The sequence below is a fragment of the Diadema antillarum genome, unplaced genomic scaffold (assembly GCF_040938485.1).
Source record: "Diadema antillarum isolate AM-2024a unplaced genomic scaffold, OU_Dant_1.0 seq00000855_RagTag, whole genome shotgun sequence".
In the NCBI taxonomy this organism is placed as follows: Eukaryota; Metazoa; Echinodermata; class Echinoidea; order Diadematoida; family Diadematidae; genus Diadema; species Diadema antillarum.
Genome location: NW_027271726.1, coordinates 1,008,520 through 1,029,920, shown reverse-complemented (window position 1 = coordinate 1,029,920; position 21,401 = coordinate 1,008,520). Strand labels below are relative to the sequence as shown.

Genomic DNA, 21,401 nt, shown 5'->3' with positions numbered 1-21,401 from the left:
TAACCGCGTCGATGTCGCTCAGTGCAGCATGGATTTTATGTGTTGGCCAATGGAAGCTACACCGAGAGCCTATTATGTCGCACTGCGTATCTTGTCAATGACAGCTTGCTATACACGCAGTTACCCAGCCTGTTATACTGTATGCTTGCAAAGAGAGGTCCGTCGGCCGATGCGCGGTATCCCGTAAAGCACGTTGATATATACGATGTGCATGCAAGCAAACTAACTACGCCGCCGTGTGTGTGTATCGAGGGTCCGCCGCTAAGCGCTTCTTCTCGACTACTGACTGCCGATATAACGAAGTTACTGCAGCACCCAACGTTAGGAAGCTCCGCGAGTGAGTAGACTGCTTGGAAGAGCAACATGACGACTCAAACCATGGATCGGAGAATTGAGCTGGAGTTACGTGGTGCGGATCCGCGGAAGGTTTGTGCAATAAATTCAGTTCTTGTTGAAGGGAGTGCTTAATCATACTTGTGTAAATGAATTGTTTTCGGTTTATTTCATGCTGTTGGCGTTAATGTTTGTATGCCAATCGCGTATGGACGCTGCCATTTTTGTCCCGTTTCAACGTGGAAACTTTGAATTTGTTCAAATATCACTCTTGTATTGAGCGTAATTTTACCTTGTAAACCAAGTAGTGTTGTACTCATGAATATCACGGACAATTTCCATGTAGAATTCAAGTACATGCCGTAATCGATTTTTCGTTTACCGTTCATTTCATGGTACCCTAAGCTTCTCGTCTGAGAATAACGAGGTAGGGTTTGGATAGCATGAGCAGTGTAACTCGGCGTAGCGCCTTGCTGCGACGCATTGCCCTGTGTGCACCATGTGTGTTGTGTGTGGCGAGAAGTGAAACACTGGGCTGTGCACAACACGCTGGATTTGTGTGTGGAACTTTGGAAATTCAAAGTCGGAGCGAATTCGCGCCACGCATAAAAGACGGCTCGCTGGCACGTCAATTTTCACTATTTATCCTGTGATCCGCTCAGACTGAACAATACTTACAGGGGCTGCCTATTTTCTCCCAGGATATGCGATCATTATTTCCTACAGTATATTGTATCTTTTAAGGATGGATTAGAATCAATCCTTGGACCTCGCAGTTTTTGTGACATCAGGTTGGACGCCAGTCCAGGATGGATAGAACCAACCGAACCAACAAGGGGGCTGGGGCAGTGGGGCAGGCGGTTCTCTCTCTAACATCTCTCTAACATTAACAACTCTTCAGTAGAAACATCTAATGGTTAGAGGCAGAGCTTACTTGTAGACATCCTACACTTGCACAAATTGTAGCAGCAATATACAGTTCTGTACATGTCGGGGGGGGGGGGGGGGTGGTCTTCTAGAGCTACATAAATGTAGTAACTGTTGGAGCTTGATAGTGATACCCATTACTAAGGTTAGAGTCTATATAGTAATACAGCAAGTGGTGAAACAGGTGGGATATTGATATTAGTTGAAATTCTTTGAGTTCAATGAAATGTGCCCTCCCAATTGGAGACGAGGTCTGGATTTTGCATCTAAATTTCTACATATTGCACATTTCTATTCAAAAAGAACAGTAGAAGAACAACTTTTCTTTTCATTTCCCATATTGTTTAGAACTTGTAATCTCTATTTTTACTCGTTATACTAAAATGAAAAAAAAAAGTATGCAAGACAAATTTGAAATGACAGCAAAAAACAAAATGTCACTTGTCAGTAAAATGCTGAAAATGGTTTTCAGTAGGCTACATTGTCATACATTCTACAGTGAACGTGTTCATGTTGAATAATCAATGGGTATGGAAAATTCCGTAGCCAGAATGAAAATGAGGGTGTTCACTGCTATTTATTTATACAAATTGGTAAACCATGTTTTTGGCCAAAAATTTCAGTCTTCTTCAGATGTGATGTTTGCAGCTGCTGTGGGACCTGTACCAACCTCCCCCCCCCCCCCAAAAAAAAAGGAGAAAAGAAAATGGGAGTCATCAACATCTAAAAAAAGAAAATCAAAACTCAAACCTTGGAAATATGTGTGCATTCCTGGTGTTCTGTTTTGCTGGTGCATCAATACCTAGGACCTACAATTGTGTACGTGACAAAGATATTAGCTCATTTTTGCAAATTTAGCTTTGCTTTCTTACAACAAAATAGAAGGAAAGTTGTATCCCTTCTCACTGTATGAACCAAGTTGTACTGGTCCCATCTCCTCAAGCCTCCAGAAAAAAAAAAGTAGAATAAAACTTGCAACAATCGGTATGTAGGATGGGAGAGTGCAAATCCTTGTGTTAGTCAAGCTATTGATACTTCCTTCTGTAATTTACCATCGCATGCATAATGCATCATATGTTTTGGTCCATTAAGACTACATGTAGATATCTTTATCCTATCATCTTGTTTGAATTGTATGAAAATAATGTTTGAATGAACATTTCATGAAGTTCCAAGAAAAACAGATCTATGCATCGTGCACACTTCTGCTTACCTGCTACATTGTACAATACAGTAAGGTCCGTATGTTATACAACTTCTGTGGGATTTGAGTGAATGATTTATAAATGCTGGGTTTGAACAGAAGTAACAGATTTATTAATAAAATAGGGAGAGAGTAATTGCTTTCTATGCACCGACAGTATTACATGGTGTGTGCAGAATACCAGAGCTCTCGGTACGTTCTCTCTACATTAATGTAGTTCTCTCTCATGTTTTGCACACAAATATACTACGAGGTAATTTGATGTTTCTTTTGTTTTGCACATGTTTTTCACATGTTTGAATACATTTTATTTTGAGCTTTTTGCACATTCTTGAGGATGTTGCACAAGAATTTGAGCTTTAATTGCAGCAACATGCTGAAACCCCTCGTGGACCACCCTGAAGTAATCTCCAAGAGAATTTTCATGAAGTGGTAGTGAATCCCAGGCAATATCTCTCATCCAGCTTAGGAGACCCAGATTTTCTCAAATGGTATTTCTTAAAAGCCAATGATTTGTGTAAACAAATTAACTTTTTGATTCTGCTAATGACTGAAATGCAGACCTTGAGGAGCTGGAACCTCGGGAAGTTGTTAGTGATAAGACTGTCTGGACCAGACTAATTGGTAACATAACAGTGGTATTCAGTTGTTTCTCGAGACCATTCTAGAAGTTACATTCTATATTTAAAGTGTATCTCTTTCGATAAGCGTGCTGTTAAAGGAAACCAAACCCAGAGAGAAATGTGGATTGAGTGAAAGCAGCAACATTAATACAACACATCAGTGAAAGTTTGAGGAAAATTGGACAATCGATGCAAAAGTTAGAATTTTTAAAGTTGTAGTGTTGGAACTGCTGGATGAAGAGACTGCTTGAGTTCATGACCTCATGTGTGGACATCAATATAAAGAAAATATAAAGGGAATTCCACAAAAATTCATTTTTCAAGAAAATTACACATTCCATCAACTTGATAAAAATTACTGGCATATGTTAAAGGTGCCTAGACCTGATGGTTGCGGGGCGCTGTTGGATGATAGTGCCGATCATCGTTAGCATTGATACGAAGATTGCCGAAGTTGAGCTGTCATCAAGAGTAAAGCATGTTGGTGTTACTAGGTAACGTTGCCTTCGTCAGAGCTGCCAACTAGTACTGATTTTCAGTAATTTCTACTGAAATTGGAGAAGAATACTGAAGGTTACAAGCAAATTACTGATTTTAGATATCATTGTCTCTGATATATTCTATGACACTGTTAAGGATTACTGATTTTCACTAAAAAAGGGGTGCAAATTAGTGATTTTCAGCCATTAAAGTACTGAAAGGCATTTACAAAAGTTGGCAACTCTGCTTTGTTGTCTTCTCTGCGCATCACGCAGTCTGTAGTGATGCCAGGGTGTGTGCTTATGTGCTTCTTAGTATGACGTCACAAAAGAAGTTTGCTAAAGCTGTCATCCCCTTCAACGAAATCATGAGCCGAACTGTGATCAGACCACTGACTACAGTGGATCGGACTTCCCTTATTCATTATCTTTTGTTTGTTTCAGTGTTCATGAGCTTCTTTGCATTTGTGTCCCTTTCCCATTCCCCAGGTCACGGATCTCATGCTTGACAATTGTAACAGTGCTGGGGTGATTGAGGGATTCACAGATGAGTATTGCAACTTGGAGAGGTTGAGCATGATCAACACCAAACTCACAACCATAAAGAACTTTCCAAAACTTCCCAAACTTCAGCGGGTAAGTTGTCATAGGTGTGTGTGTGTGTGTGTGTGTGTTGGGGGGGGGGGGTGGAGTTGCCATATATGAGTCTTGAATCTTTGTGTAATTTTTAGTTATATATATCTGAAAGTTGGTTTGGTGGCTTTCAAATTCTGATTCTTGAAAATGAGAGTTTTTAGCTCACCTGAGCCGAAGGCTCAAGTTAGCTATTGCAATCGCTCTTTGGCTGCGTTTATCAACTGTCCCCTGTTTAAACGGCTTTCGAAAGCCCTTTCCAAAGCCCTTTCCAAAGCCCTTTCCAAAGCCCTTTCCAAAGCCCTTTCCATAGCCCTTTCCAAAGCTCTTTCCAAAGCCCTGTACTATTAATGTGCCGCTTGTTTTCTAAGAAGGGATGGCGAAAAGCAATTACCATCATAAAGACATATCTTCCTTTGAGAGTGACGAGTCATGATGCAATGCCACATGAATCAATTGTCTTCCTATCTGTGAGGCAGCTCCAGTCTAGCACATACTTCAAATATTTCTGAGTGGCGGCATGAGACTTTGGGTGCGTTTATCAACTCTTTTTCTCGGCAGAAACAGGTTTTCCAAACGGCTTTCAGGGAATTTTTACGAGTTGATAAACGCAAAGTTGTTTTGAAAGCCCTTTCGGAAAGCCTTTTCGAAAGCCGCAAATTTGTGGCTTTCCAAACAGGTTTCCTAAACAGGTTTTCAGAAACCTGTTTGTAAAAGCCTTTTGAAGTTGATAAACGCAAAGCTGTTTTGAAACGGCTTTGTAGTATTGTACTGCAGTTACGAACAATGCATGCCTTATATGACCTCTTCTCCCCGGGTCGAATTGCGCAATGCAGCTGTGCAGTGACAGGCCAGTTATCGTGTTCGTGAAGAGTTGATAAACGCAACTATTTTGGAAGCTGTTTCTAAAGGGCTTCGGAAACGGCTTTCGAAAGCCGTTTCAAACAGGGGAAAGTTGATAAACGCAGCCTTTGGCTAAGTTGATAAACGCAGCCAAAAGCTGCGTTTATCAACTTTCCCCTGTTTATAACGGCTTTCAAAAGCCCTTTCCAAAGCCCTTTAGAAACTGCTTCCAAAATAGTTGCATTTATCAACTCTCTTCGCGAACATGATAACTGGCCTGTCACTGCACAGCTGCATTGCGCAATTCGACCCGAGGAGAAGAGGTCATATAAGGTGTGCATTGTTCGTAACTGCAGTACAATACTACAAAGCCGTTTCAAAACAGCTTTGCGTTTATCAAATTCAAAAGGCTTTTACAAACAGGTTTCTGAAAACCTGTTTAGGAAACCTGTTTAGGAAACCTGTTTGGAAAGCCACAAAGTTGCGGCTTTCGAAAAGGCTTTCCGAAAGGGCTTTCAAAACAGCTTTGCGTTTATCAACTCGTAAAAATTCCTAGAAAGCTGTTTGGAAAACCTGTTTCCGCCGAGAAAAGGAGAGTTGATAAACGCACCCTTTCGAAAAGGCTTTCCGAAAGGGCTTTCAAAACAGCTTTGTGTTTATCAACTTTTAAAAATTCCTTGAAAGCTGTTTGGAAAACCTGTTTCTGCCGAGAAAAGGAGTTGATAAACGCACCCACAGTCCAGCGTGCGTCGTGCGTAAACTTTTTACATTTTCATCTTCTTCTTGAGAACCCCATGACCGATTTTAACCAAACTTGGCAGGTAGCATCCCTACGGGGATAGGATCTCAATTTGTTCAAATGGGCACCATGCCCCACCTGGGGGGCCCCCAGAGGGGTCCAAACCCCCTGAAATTAAGGAATCTTTAAAAAAATCTTCATCTCTAGAACCAGAAGTGATAGAACTAAGTTGATACTATGAGTTGGTGCATTGATGACTGTAGTTTCAAGTTTGTTCATGGCAGAATCAGAGGTGCCCCCCTTGGGACCCAGGGGATGGGGTTTTTTCTTGAAAATGCCACGATGAATTTTCACCAAACTTGGCAGGTAGCATCCCTAGGGGGATAGAATCTCATTCTCATCATATGGATACCATGCCCCACCCTGGGGGCCCCAGGAGGGCCCAACCCACCTGCAGTAAGGAATCTTTAAAGATTTTCTCTAGAACCAGAAGTGATTGAACTAAGTTAATACAGTGATTCAGTATATTGATGACTGTTGTTTCAAGTTTGTTCATGGCAGAATCAGGGGTGCCCCCCCCCCCCCCACCTTGGGACCTAAGGGAGTGTGGTGGGATGGGTCCTAATGGTGATGTAAATTGTACATGTTCATAATCGTTGAACACCCCTTGATGAATATTCACCAAACTTGACAGGTAGCATGCCAGGGGGTTAAGCATTCATGAATATCTACAGTTCCCTCTCTAGAACCAGAAGTAAAAGCAAAGTTACTTTGAGTTTGTAAATTGATGACTGTAGTTCCATGTTTGGAACTACATTCCCATGTACAGTGTAGTTCCATGTGTTCCATTAGGATCTCTTTGTTTTACTTTGTTTTTATGTATCTCAGATATTTCAAAACCAACTTTCATCAAATAAAATTTTCATTCCCCTTAGAATTGTATGCTCTTTAACATTTCATAGAGTGGTTTCTAAATATCTTGCAAAGCGTTACAAGCTGAATCCTCACCTCAACCATTACTGTACAGTCCCTTTAATGTATGAGGGCTTGTGTGTTTGCATTTAATGCATGTGCCGTGTAGGGTTTCTGCCATGCTAAATTTAGTGTTAAGGTCACAGCCTTGTGCTACATGTTGTGATAATGCTACTTTTGGTCTACAATTGGATATCACAGTGTATGATATCAGATTTGCTGAAACATCTAGAAGTAAGCAACATTGAAAGCAAAATTACAAAACAGCTTAAACTATGATTTCCTTCTCAACACATGTCTATTATTACTGTCGCTTTCAACTGAAGTTGTCTCTGTAGCAAAACTTTTGAAGAAAATAGAAAATAGTCTGTTGCATTCATTATACATGTATCATCAGAGAGAAAGGGCACTATTTACTTCAAAGTTGTGATTACTGTGCATTGTTGAATTGAATTGTTGAATTAAAGTGGTTTATTGATTAAAAAAAACATACTGAAAACTCATTGAGATGTGTATACATGTAGATATAAAACAGTTGATACATATGGACGTACATGTAATCGTATGTACAAACTAAAGATTTGATTACTATGTAAAAATATGAAGATACATAAAAGTGGAACGTGAATGTGGTTTCTAACTTCTTTTGATGTACGAATAACAATACATTGATGATGTCGTAGCGTGGGGATACCATTAGCCACATCTTAACAGACCTTCTCCCCAGGCGCGTCCGGGCGCACCCAGGTGCACCTGGGTGTTTGCCGGCGAAGATTCACATTCCACAGATTCCATAAAGCACGGCTTATATGCCAAGTGCCCCGTTTTAACAGGCATTGCTCAAAATCCTTCTCCAGGGAGGATATGCTCTCCTTGACCAAACACATTATTGATATGCTGAAAATGAAGCATTTCACAACATTGTCATTGCACTAGCATGTGATTGCGTACTAATGTGCAAGTGTGTACTGATACAGGCGTGTGGGACCTTTAAGTATCTGCCGATCGGTGTTTCAATATATTAGGCCAACTGTTTTTCCCCTTAAAATATGTTTACTGTGAAAGCGCCTTTGATCTCTCTTTTCTTAAGGACTTTCAAAAAGAAATAAAGAAAGTATGAGTCATGAAATCAGCCACATGTTTAATCAGAGCACATGTCTATTATGATACCGTTCAACCCATAGAACTTTATATGATTATTGTCTTTATGTTGCTTTTGTAGAAACATTATCATGAAAGGGTAGTCTCACCTTTACACTTCAGAGTTGTGTGCACATGACTTACATGATAGTGTTTCACTGTTTTTCCTTGCAGCTCGAATTGAGTGACAATTCCATCAGATCTGGTCTAGAAAACCTCAAGAAATGTCCTAACCTTACGCATCTAAATCTGAGCAACAACAAAATTTCAACTATTGAAGCATTAGAACCCCTGGTAAGTACATACATCTGTATCCTGTGAAGGCATAATACTGAGTGTTATTCAAACTTTTGTCTCCTTTTACCACTGAAATGTAGTACATAATATTTTTGATGTTGATTCTCATCTCTCTAAAGTGGTGATACAAAGCCCTGTTATCTTGTCCCACTATAGTGGTATGCTATACACAAATACTGAATTATCCTGGTCCTGTTTTATGAGGAGTTATAATTATACCCCCACCCACGCATAGTTGTGCATGGGGGTATATAGGAATCACTTGGATTTCGGGTGGTCGGTCGGGTGGTGGTGAGGGTGGGGGGGGGGGGGGTGGGTCCGTTGCAAAGAATCTTGTGGATCGAACTACTCTCTAATTTTTTGAGCTATTGACCCCAAATTTGGCATGTGTGATGGCTATCAAAGGTAGATGTGCAAGACACCTTTTTCATCAGTATAAAATAATATGTTGCCATGGCAATGGCAAATTTTCATAAAAACTAGTGGATCGAACTACTTTCTAATTTTTTGAGTAATTAACCCCAAATTTAGCATGTTTGACTGCTATCAAAGGAAAATGTGCAAGATACCTTTTTTTTTAACACGGTTATAACAAAATTCCGGTGACAACGAAATAAAAATTCAGGCCGCAACATTATCGGCTTTATGTATTTTAATTGTTTATTTGTTTGGTTCTAACAAAATTTCGATATAACGAAAGAAAACTGCCGGTCCTGAGGACTTTGTGATAGCAGGTGTCCACTGTATTACATAATCCATTGCCATGGCAACAGCAAATTACAAAAAAAAAAAACACTTACCAAATGTTGTGGATCAAACTACTCTCTCATTCTTTGAGCAATTGACCCCAAATTTGGCATGTGTGACCCCTATCAAAGGTAGGTGTGGAAGACACCTTTTTCGTTAGTATCAAATAATGCGTTGCCATGGCAACAGCAAATTTTCATTAAAAACATGTGAATCAAACTACTCTCATTTTTTTAGCAATTAACCCCAAATTTGGCATGTGTAACCACTATCAAAGGAAAATGTGCCAAATACCTTATTTCTTTTTGTTATTGCATATTGCGTTGCCATGGCAACGGCAAATTTTTAAGTCCTTCCAAATGTTGTGTATCAAACTACTCTCAGTTTTATAGCAATTCAGTTGAAATTTGAGATAACATTGTTATACGATCAATGTAATGTGTAGTTGTGCAAGACTTCTTTCTTGTGTGTGTGTGTGTGTGTGAATAGATCTGTTCCCATGGCAACAGCAGTTTTTTATACCAATCATACAAAAATATGTGGATTGACCTAACTCCTCGAGTTTTTGAGTATTTGACTTGAATTTTGGCACATGGGACCACTACAGTACGTAGATGTACATAACTCATCTGTTGATGTTGAGCAATGCATTGCCATGGTAACAACATTATTTTTTACTGAAAAGCATACAAAAATATTGTGGATTTATCTAATTTCCTCAGTCTTTGCGCATTTAGCTTGAAATTTGGCACATGTGACCGCCATGGTACGTTGATGTGCAAACTTAATCTTTTATCATTGTTTAACAAAGTAATGCCATGATAGCAGCATATTTTGCAATGAAAATCATATAAAAAATTGTTTATTTACCTAACTTCATAAGTCTTTGAACACTTGGCTTGAAATTTGGCACATATGACTGCTATGATATGTAGATGTGCAAACTTAATCTTCTGTCATTCTTAAACAATGGGTTGCCATGGTAACATTTTTTTTCACTAAAAAGCATACAAAAATATTGTGGATTTAGCTGATTCACTTAGTCTTTGAGCATTTAGCTTGAAATTTGGCACATGTGACCCCCATGGTACATTGATGTGCAAACTTAATCTTTTGTCATTGTTTAACAATGTTGCCATGGTAACAGCATATTTTGTATGAAAATCATACAAAAATACTGTGGATTTAGTTAACTCCATCAGTCTTAGAGCACTTGGCTTGTAATTTGGCGTGTGACCGCTATGGTATATGCAAACTTAATTATAAAAAAAAATATTGTGGAATCAGCTTATTCCATCAGTCTTCGAGCATTTATCTTGAAATTTGGCACGTGTGTGGGTAGTTAACTTATTGTATAAGGGGGAAGGGTTATTGCTTGATTACGTTTCTTTCATTGTTTATATGAATGACCCAATGCAGAAAGACTTACAGAAGCTGACACACTTGGACCTGTTCCACAATGACGTAACACACTTACCAAACTACAGGGAAGATACGTTCAGGATGCTTACGAGTCTAAAGAGCTTAGACGGCTTTGTGGGATCAAGTGGAGAGGTTGCAGACAATTCAAGTCCTTCAGAGGATGAGGAGGAGGATGGTATGTATAATAATGTAGGGAGAGGCATGATCAAATGTTTTTGGCATAAAAATCAGTAGGGATGTTGACATAGTCCCTTTGAGTTCCAAACTACAATGTATAAGAGATGATGGGTTTTAGCTTGGTAGTAGATGTAATGATGGTATTAAAAGCTTGCCTTTGTACTTTTTAGCCATTGTAGAAGTGATACAAAAGAAGCCTCTTCTTTTTTTAGTTTTCAATTTATTACCTCTGCCAAGGGAGGAGGTTCTCTTTATGTTTTCATCAGCGTTTGTTTTTTGTTTAATTTTTTGGTTTGTATGTGTCGGTGTGAAAAATAAGTCTAAGAATTTGTGGATGGATTTGGATGAAACTTACAGAAACAGTTAAGAATGACACAAGGAACAGATAATTGAATTTTGGTAGTGATCTTGGAAATTTTATGGATTTTTATGGATTTTGTGAAGAAATTTCAATATTTTTTTTGGGGGGGTCAAATTGACCCTCCTCTCAACATTTCGCACCACAATTCTGCAACGCGAAAGGAGTTTGCAGTGCCATTTCATGAATTTTTTCCTTGAAGTCTCCCGCATATTTTGAAACCAAATTTGGGACGTTCGGGCACACCATTTTAAAGTTCCATAATGTTTTACATATGCATGTCAACCGTAAAACAGCTCAAATTTGTGATATTATGTGCAAATCCAGTGCAACTTGTGTTGTTGTTTTTTTGTTAAATTGATATACTGTAAAAGTGGATATTTTCACGCGAGCAGTTTTTTGCGCTCAGCCAGGTAAGATGGATTTCGCGTGTTTTTAATTCCGCGGAATCAGGACATTAACTACTGAAACATATGGCATGCAAAAATATTTACGTGCTTTTATTTTTGTGCTGGCCTCTGGTTGCGCGAAAATTTCCACACCGCGAAAATTTCCACTTTTGCAGTAAATTAGATTATTTCAACTTTTAATCATTGGAATTAATCAATTCTTATGTAGATAAAGCTTTAAAAAGTGCCTGCAACAAATTTTGGCCAAAAAACAAACAAACAAACGATAGAAAACAAAAGGTCAAAAAATAGAATACATAAGAAATTCACAAAACAGTAAAAAAGAAAAGAAATTGAATTTCATTGTGCAATATTTTTGCAAGAAAATTGTTCGACGTGTCCTGAGGAATTCTGACACAAAGTTTAGCAATCCTTCAGTCTTTTCAACGGAGTTACAGGCAAAAATATGATTATGTGCATAAATTTTCATAATTGATTTACTGAAAATAAAATATCAATATTTTTCTATTGTATGACCATATAATCTTGTAGTTGACATCCGGCTCTATGTTCGGGCAAAATTTGGCAGCGATTGCGCCATCGACGGCCGATTTGACCCCCCAGTAAAAACTTGGTCTCAAATAGCCCAGGTAGAATAGGGTTAAACTCTTTGTGATTTGAATTGTCCACTGAAATGATAGCTAATTGACATCGGCCTTCACTAAATACATTTTTGTTTCTTTTTTTTTTTTAATCAGAGAAAGTTTAAGGTTCATCTCATAATGCGTATGATTGCCCAGTCAATGATAATCTGAGAAGTTGCTCACGCAATACAGAGTACTTTCTGTGCAGGGGATTCTCATTGTTTGTGTCTGCTTTGCGATTAAGGAACGGAAAATGAAGATGATGAGGATGATGATGATGAGGAAGATGAGGACGAGGATGATGCAGAAGATGCAATTGTAGATGAAGATTCTGACGAGGATTCAGGTAAGCAATGGACTGGTAGGCAAGGAGGGAACTCTTTCATTCATTCTCTCAACTGACCTTCCAAGTGTTGTGCAGTATGGGAAAAGTGAAAAACTCTTTCTCTTCCATATATGTTTATTTGATGTTATAAAGTACCTATACCAATTTTGTGAGATTGTAACACTGACCATGCATTTTGCATTTTCTCATGTGGAGATCTTGTGATAGCTACCATTTTATTTTGTCCCTAGGACCAAGTGAATAATCCGAAAGGGTGGCTTTGTATGCACCACAAACTTGCTTTGTATAAATATGAGCACTTATCATTCTGTTGTTGTTGTTTTGTTTTGTTTTGTTTTGTTTTTTTGTTTGTTTGTTTGTTTTTTTTTTTTTGGGGGGGGCAGTAACTTGTGCGTTGAATGTCTGAATCATGTGTTTTATCTTCTTGCTAACACAATGGGTGATTTCAAGTTCAGTGCTAGTGCTATCTCAGCACTAGCACCGGCAATAAAACCGAACTTGAAATCAGTCGTTGTTGGGAGGTTGACCTCAATATTATGATGTATTTGCAGTATTTGGTGCTGGGCTCTGTGTTAAATGTCATCTGCTGAACCGAGCTCCACTGTTTGTGTTGGCGATTTGCGTGCTTTTTCCCCATTGGCCAACACTAGCCCCTAGGGATTATCATTTTCATCATCAGACACGAACACTCTAGACATGGCTCATAAATCTGAGCCTGGGAGCAAAATTAAGATCATTGTATTTTGGAGAAGGGATGAAATTTGTGGCATTTTAATCTGTCTTCCTCATATGTCTAAAACTAAGCAGTCATGGCTACATCTTGTAATATTTTGATTGTAATTACGCACAATCACTTTTTTCATCACGCAATTCCCGCAGACTTCGCAGTTGTGTGATCCCAACACAGAGTGCTGGGGATTGATAATTTTGATCGATATCATTGCGTCAATGTGACCATCGGTGTTTGAGCGTGATTTAAGGCAGTTTGGGAAATAGTACTAGCACTAGCACCGAACTTTAAATCACCCATTGTAGGCCTTTCATAGATTGCGACTTTTTCAGGGATTCTCAGGAACGATCAATGACAGTTTCTGATGTATGAAGTAAAGTGCAAACAAACACAAAGCAGTAAAGCTATCATATCCTGCATACTGGTACTCCATTCGCATTAAAACATGCTTCTTCAGATGACGATGACGACGAGGGGAATGAAGATGATGATGATGAAGACGAGGAAGATGATGACGATCTGGACGACGATGAAGATGAGGATGAGGATGAGGACGAAAATGTGGAGGGAAGTGACAACGTAGGCCTGGACTACTTAAATAAGTCAGATCTTGGGGTAAGTGCAAAGTTTGTCAAAAGTACATGTATATTGTCTACTTATATGCTACCACAATGTACCCTACCCTCAACTGAGAACTAGAAGGGCTTTATTGCAATATTGGAGGTTATTGAGTTATTGGTATCATGTTGTAGAGCTCGCTATCCTCTACATTATGGTGTCAATTTGAATTATTTTCATTTTCAGTTAAATGTTAGAAATTAAAATCATAAGGGCACTATTTTACCCTATGAACAGTGGTTATAAATCCAGCCACTTTCATTAAATCAAATTTTAATTCATGGAGATTGTTTCGTTTGTATTTATGTTTAAATCTTAGCACGCAGTAGCGCCCTTCTTGTTCTCAGCTGACGATATGTCTGCATCTCCCTTTTATTGACAGAAATGTGACAATAAAATTATATTGTTACATTGTAAAAATGTATATGCACATTTACAGTGCTGATGAATGAAAGTGTTACATGGTTCTTAAATACATGCATTAATTTCCTGTGAAAAAGCAATAAAAATACACTTAAAATATTTCCTCTGTCTTTTTGGGAGCTCTGTATGACAGGAAAAGCTAAGTTTGAAGTTACAAACAATTCCTCAAATAGACATGAATTTTTATTTAGCATGAATTCCAATTGTGCTTGGTGTTTACGATAAGAACCGTTATTACCAACGTTTAGAAATCTTGTTTCTCAAGCCAAAAATGCTTATTTCTTCTATTTTATGTCAGATTTAGTCAAATGTATTTATTTTCTTTCTAGAAATATTGTTAGTGTTTAATTTTGAGGGTAATTTCTCATGTCTAGTAATTTTGGGGTAATGTGTGTTACACAAAGCCTTAGTGCAGCAGTATGTACAGAATTAAAATTTTGATATTTCACTTTGTATGTTGTAGACACACCTCATTGAGTTGATTTTAGGTGCAAAATTTAAGGTTATAACAACGCTGCGCACAGGCACTGGTCTGACTGTCCCTGACCAGTAAAAGTCACTGTCGAACCAGTAACTTTTTCAGAAATAGACCAGTAAAACTGGGTACCTACTGGTCTGACAGACAGGTCGGACCAGTCGAAAAAAAAAAAAAAAATGGGTTAGTGTGCAGCCCTGGCTATAACAATGAAGGGTACAATTGCCAATCAAAAGTTCAGTTGTCATACCTGGTGCATGTTACTTTAGACACCCAAAAATAGTAATTAATTTCAGTACCCAGCAACATTGCCAACATTGCCAAATTACCGTTGTATTGGCTATTTCTTTAGTTTTGTTACTTTCCGCAGAATTCTTCAATCCAGAGAGGTTTAAATCGTTTATCTCATATGTAGGGCCGTAATCCAACCCCACGGGGTGACATTGCTGCCCTCCCCCCTCCCCCCAAAAAAGAAATTATAATATGTGTGACACCAACAGTAATGTAGAAACCAGCTCTCATATCTCTGATATTCAGTGCAGAATGCATGTCTTTGCACAGAATCAAATCTGAAATTTGATTCTGTATTTATTAGAAATAAGTGCACAAACTGGCTTCTTCCTGTATGCAGTAAGTGCATGCCACCCTTTTGGTGTTAAAAAGAAGCCATTTTTACCGTCTGTTTCATAGCAAAGAAAATCGTTGAAGTTTCACTCAATTTTATCTATACTACATCTTCCACATATATGAAGTTTGTTTATTTGTTGGGGGGGGGGGGAGGGGATACCACAGCTGTATGTGAATCAGTGGATATACCTGTTACGACATTTTACACTTCTATGCGGAAGACATGCAATTTGTATGTCAAGGGGTAATATTGTCCTTCTGCCTTCAGAGAGTCCCGTGCTTATTTGTTGTGCTAGAAAAAATGAAAATATAATTATAAACGTGTTCAGAAATTAATGCCACAGCAGGATAACTATGATTGTAAGTGCAATACAAATAAGGCACAGAATAAACACAAATTTTTGTTTATTCACTGATAGTTTAATACTAACAAACCAAAGTACCGGTCGTAGCAATAGTCCCAAGGACTTTGCAATGACAGGAATGCCATGTAATACTTTTGTTGTAATGAAACGTCCTCTCTTTTCTTTTCTTGTTTATTCTTTCTCTCTCCATCTCCGTCAGGATGAAGATGAGGAAGAGGAGGACGACTACCAGCCAGACAATGATTTGGATGATGAGGAGGACGTTGAAGAGGACGAGGAGGAAGATGGTAAAAAAATGCACTATATGGTGCACTCCTGTTATAATGAACACGGTTATAACAAAATTCTCATTACAACGAAATAAAAATTCAGGTCCCAAAATTATCATCTATATTGAATATCTTGATGCACGTTACTGTTCGGTTCTCACAAAATTTCAGTATAATGGAAGAAAACTGCTGAGTCTTCGTTTTAATGGGAGTTACCTGTACAAATATTTGTGGATAGCATTTATCAAGCCTGGTACAGCATCCTTGGAATTTTGATAGAGTTTTGATGAAGAGTATACACTCTGAACCTTTGCACATACATCCTCACAAAACTTTGGAGAACAGTATTGCATTTGTACATGGTGCCTCTTGTGCATTAACATTCATCCATGTTCTCTTCAGTAAGTATGTGAACATTTATTAGTGTAATACTAGTGTAATACTAACAAACCAAAGATAGAAAACCAGTGAAACTAGTGATATTTAATGATCAAGCATCAAAACAAAACTATGCAAATGCCAAATAAGACTCATGACAATGCCTTCTGGAGGGCCCATAGTCAAACATTAGATGACATTTAAATTGTCAAAACTGTCATACCGTCTGATGCTTGATTTCGCTGAACTTTGTTTTTTTTTTTTTAACGAACTCAGAATGCTTTTCATTAAAGGGATAGCATAGTATTGTTTTAGGTGAGGATTCAGCTCTTAAGGGGATGGTTTGTGAGATACGTAGAAACCACTTTATGAAATGTTTAAGGGCAATCAGTTCAAAGAGGAATTCAAAGTTTATTTGATGAAAACAGATTTTGAAATGGCTGAGATATCATATCCAAAAACAAAGTAAAACAAAGCAATCCTAATAAAAGGTGGGTCCCATCTTTTATTGGGATTGCTTTGTTTTGGATATTTCAGCCATTTCATGACCAATTTTTATCAGATTAACTTTGAATTCCTCTTATAATTATATGCTCTTTCATATTTCATAAGAAGTTTCTCATTATCTTTAAGAGAACCATCATCAGAAAAGTTGGAAACCTGAACCCCCATCTAAACCAAAAACAGTACTATCCCTTTAAAGGTCATCCATTTCCTGTGGGTGCAATTCTGTCGTGGAATAAAAAAAAACACATCTGATACATTTAAAAGAAAAAGAAAAAAATGTAAAGGGTAAATGAGAACATGAAAATGTTAAGTTGCCAGGAAAAGTTTAAATTGTTCTTTAAGGAGTTGTAACATACATTTTAATATACCTATCTTCTGTTATTTGTGTATCCATCTGTCTATCTAACCCCTATCTTTCTCTATTTATGTATTGCTTGAGCGAATACCTGGTGATGGATTTGCTTTCTTGCTGTGTTTCCTCCTACAGAAGAAGATGCACAAAGGGGAGAGAAGAGGAAAAGGGAGCTCGACGACGAAGGGGATGAGGACGATGACGACTAGGGATGGTAGATACAGGGAGGGAAGGGGATGTTCGGGTGGGTTAGGGGTAACTTTATGGCGGTTCTAAATCGGGGAGAGGCCACTGTCTACGAAGTAGAAAAGCGTATACCCTTTGGAGAAACCCATATTAGCACAATTTCCTGAATGCTCTCTATTGATTCCAAAGAATTCTCTGTATATTAACAAAAAAAAAAAGTTTTGGAAAAGTAAAAGTGGTCAGGGTGACTAAAATGTATTGAATATTGTCCTCTAAGATTGTGTAATATTCTCTCTAACTACTATGTGCGCTGCCGCTGGGTGGCGAGTTTCCTTGCTTCGTAGGTTGCCAAATTCACTAGTGTAGGAGGTTGTTAAACAGCTGTGTATTTTGAAGCAGATACCTCGCTATTTGTTTTGATTAAGGGTAACTAGCAGCCTCTTCCTACTCTGCACTGCAGTCACTCTTTTCTCAGGTACATTTTGTCAATCTGCACCAAAGTCATGGCGGTTATATGACAGAAGTCCCTTTATAGAGCACAAATATGACAGGTCCCAAACAATCCCCTTCTGAAAAAACGAAATGCTCGCAGCCATTATTCTGTAAACGACAGCAACAATGGAAGTTCCACACACCCCCAGCACCTAATGATCAATTGATATTGATTTGCTGCGACAAATCAAGGTGGCCGCACTGATGATAATGAAGTTGTATCTGTCTCTATATATTTATGAATGCATGTGTGCGGTGAAAAAGAAAGAAATGAAATGTGTGGCCGGGTCACTGGCCTTTCCTCAGCCACCTCCTTAACTGCTGGTACACGCACAGTCTGAGCTTGCACTAAAGGATGCAAATAAAAACGGCCGTGAGAAGATCACGACTTGGCCCATACAAACGGAAATGCATTGTAGGGGATTTTTGAAGCAAGTTGCTGTGATGTAAAACGTACCTGAAGACGTGACCGAGGTGTCTAAACATAACGTGCTCTCGAGCTCACAGTAGGATGCAAACTAGGGTATCTCAGTGGCCTGTGTCAAGACGTCACCAGCATTCCAATCCTCGCCTATAGGTGTCTCGTTTGATTTAGCCGAGAGTTGAGTGTAGCCAAATCATGACTTGTGTCTTTGTACATTTTGTAATTTCTAGTGATGACATGCTTATGTTTTTCCGTTCTGCAGTTCCACTTTATGGGCATGAAGGTCGACAGTCTTCATGTCGTGAGCAGAATTCATGTTCACAGATTTGGTCAACTAGTGAGATGAACTCACCGCCATGGCTAAGGAAAGGGAAATGAGAAAAATATGAAAATTATTATATGTATGCACTTTTGGAATAATGTCTGAGTAGTACTTCTTTGAGTCATTTTTCACTTTCCCCTGTAGCTGTAAATATTTATTACCCTTTTCTGACAATCTCATGTGAGTGAAAGCCCCATATCTCTAATTTGCCCTGTCCAGTTCTGATATACACAAATGTAATTCCAGTTTGTTTTGTGTTTTGCTCTTCATCTCATTCAAGACAGGCCTGTGCGTTCCCGCCACCTGAAAACAAATTAACGAGGTACAAAAAAAGTTCAATGAAATGGATTCAGTATTATGAAAAGGGGGATTAATGCTGTTAGTATGTTGCAGGTGACTAAAGTGAATTTTGTATTCCCTCCAAATTGTACATGTACTTTTTCTTTTTTGAAACTACAAATGTAATTGTCTTGTAGATTTAATCACACATACACACACACACACACACAAAAATAAATTGAGGTTTATGACTGAAAGTTACCTTAAATTCTTCTTAGTCTCCCATTACTTATGTAGGAAGAAACAGAGAAGTATAAAACTAGCATTTCTATTTGTTGCCCATAGTCACACAAACAATTATTGGTGTGAATATCTCAATGTGTGTGCAGTCTGAACTTGTTGCTAATGATCTTTTCTTTTTTTCTTTTTCTTTTTTTTTTTTTTTTTTTGCTTATTTTTTTTTTTCTGATGAAATGCCAGTACACTGTAGTGATGTAGTATGATTTTCCTTCAATCAGTACAGAAGCCTTAAAAATGAATTAACGCCAGAGTACACATTCTGTACTGGGCAACGAAAAACAAATCAAAACCCTAAATCCACTATTCACACTGTGTTCCATGGGAGTTTTGGGGAAACCAGGAATATCCGCTATGCAGTGTGCATACTGCACTACATGGCTGCAACAAGTGTCACAAATGCAGTCAACAACCAGCTAAATTTGTATGTCTTAAATCAGTGTTTTTGTTTTTTTTTTCTAGCAACTTCTATTTTTGGCTCCAGGGAACCAAAATTGAGAGATTGCTCTTGTTGCAAGTGTGGGCAACCAGAAAAAGGGAATTATTTTGAGTTTTACAGTACACTGTATGTCGATTTCCTTTTAAAATACTTTTCTGATTTAGTCAGACAGTACGTAAAGGCTAAATGGTACCATGCCGTTTGATTAAAAAATCTGAAATGTGTATTGTGTAATATAGTCCTGAGGTAATCTTCATCAAGCGTTGTAATTCAGTAGTAGCTGCTCTCGATAATTCAGTTTTTTGGATACGTGAGAGGTTATAAATGATAAGTCTTGTTCCTGAATTACATATTATGTGTATCATGCAAGAAATGAATACAGGTTGTACAAGTACATTTGTAATTTCCATTATGAAGAGCTTGTGTGTTGCCTTATACATACTATCTTTGTCATGTAATTCAATGCCCCATTTTCATATGTGGATATGTCACTTTTTTCCTCTCTTCAAAAGATGACTTTTTTCATTTGTTTTTATCTTTATGATGATGGTACAGGCAAAATTTGTTCCACCGCTCTGTAAGTAATGTAAAAAAAAAAAAAAATACACAAAATCAATGCATGCTACCTCGCATGTATTGGAGAAAAAAAGGCCTTTTTTCATGTTCATGTATAAAGTGTTTTTTCATACAAAATTTTCAGTGATAGACTTCTATGTTAATGTTTCTTACTGTGTACAGATTAGTTCGTTAGCTAACATGAGAGAGAGTGTAAACAAACAAGAAAAAAAAAATATGATGAAACCAACAGGACAGAGTACTTGCTTCTTGTGTAAATGTGGAATTACAGGCACATGTCACAGGGAGCTGTGTAACAAATGTGTGTCATATATGTTATCCTTTTGCTTCGTGGTGAGTGTGTAAAGACTGAAGCCCTGTTTTTAACAGAGCCTTTCAAACTAGAGTTGCCATGACAACGTCTGGGTAGCATCAGGGTAGTGATCGGGTAGCATCAGGGTAGTGATCGGGTAGCATCAGACTAATTGTTTTTTTCCCCTGCCTGTTATATATTTTTTAATGATTTTTCTTCTATTTTTCTTCAGATTACTTGGATGCACCCCCCCCCCCCCCAAAAAAAAATAAAAAATAAAAAAAAAATAAATAGATAAATAAACAACCTTCCAAACCAAGATTCTGATTGTGACCTCATCTGTCAATCATTGCTAAAGTACTAATGTGATTAACGAAAGACATTGGAATGCACCCTGCTGAGACCGAGCATAACTTGCATGTTCCCTCGCCATGTCTTTTATTAGTCACATTAATATCACAGAAACATGCAAGATATGCTGAGTCAAGGGGAAGGTGCATTCCAATGTATTTTGTTAAACATATCAGTACTTAAGCAATAATTGACAGATGAGGTCACAACCAGAATCTTGGTTTGGAAGGTTTGTTGTGGGCGTATCCAAGTAATCTGCAGAAAAATAGAAGAAAAATTATCTAAAAATATATGGAATGTTTCTAGATATTCATTTCACCGCAAAAGTGATGTTGAGGGTATCATGAATCAACGCAAATCAACATGCATTTGTATGTCATAAAACCTTTAAACGGTTGGTATCCAAGGTGAACACAATTAGCCCCCTGATTTGAGCCATGGAGTTTCCCCGATTTCGATGTGTGAATATCGGCAGCCTTTTAAATTGCTAGTCCTGTCAGTGACCTGTACAGTGGAACCTTGTAATGAGGACATCAACATTTTTACGGTGACCTTCTTGTACATGTATCATGTGTCTCGCTATATCGGGGTACAAAAGCAAACAAATATAAAAAGTCGGGACCTGCAAAATTACCTTTGTTATAATATAAGAGAGTCTTTGTAACATTTGACCTCTCTATAACAAGGTTCCACTGTGTTAGTTTTATGCTTACATGGCACGCGTTG

The 21,401-nt window shown here is 38.1% G+C and overlaps 1 protein-coding gene across 1 annotated transcript; it reads left to right on the top strand.

Annotated features, from left to right (window-relative positions):
* The first annotated feature begins 235 nt into the window (after positions 1–235).
* Positions 236–17,273, top strand: LOC139740471 (acidic leucine-rich nuclear phosphoprotein 32 family member B-like). Its single transcript, XM_071651066.1, has 8 exons — positions 236–426; positions 4,056–4,202; positions 8,068–8,187; positions 10,357–10,534; positions 12,172–12,273; positions 13,461–13,618; positions 15,711–15,798; positions 17,153–17,273. The coding sequence occupies exons 1-8, from the start codon at positions 364–366 to the stop codon at positions 17,224–17,226; spliced, it is 930 nt and encodes a 309-aa protein (XP_071507167.1). The 5' UTR covers positions 236–363; the 3' UTR covers positions 17,227–17,273.
* The last annotated feature ends 4,128 nt before the right edge of the window (positions 17,274–21,401 follow it).

Coding starts and splice junctions, on each gene's coding strand:
- LOC139740471 (XM_071651066.1), top strand. CDS start 364: ATGACGACTCAAACCATGGATCGGAGAATTGAGCTGGAGTTACGTGGT. Junction 427..4,055: donor GTGGTGCGGATCCGCGGAAG/GTTTGTGCAATA, acceptor CCCATTCCCCAG/GTCACGGATCTCATGCTTGA. Junction 8,188..10,356: donor TTGAAGCATTAGAACCCCTG/GTAAGTACATAC, acceptor GACCCAATGCAG/AAAGACTTACAGAAGCTGAC.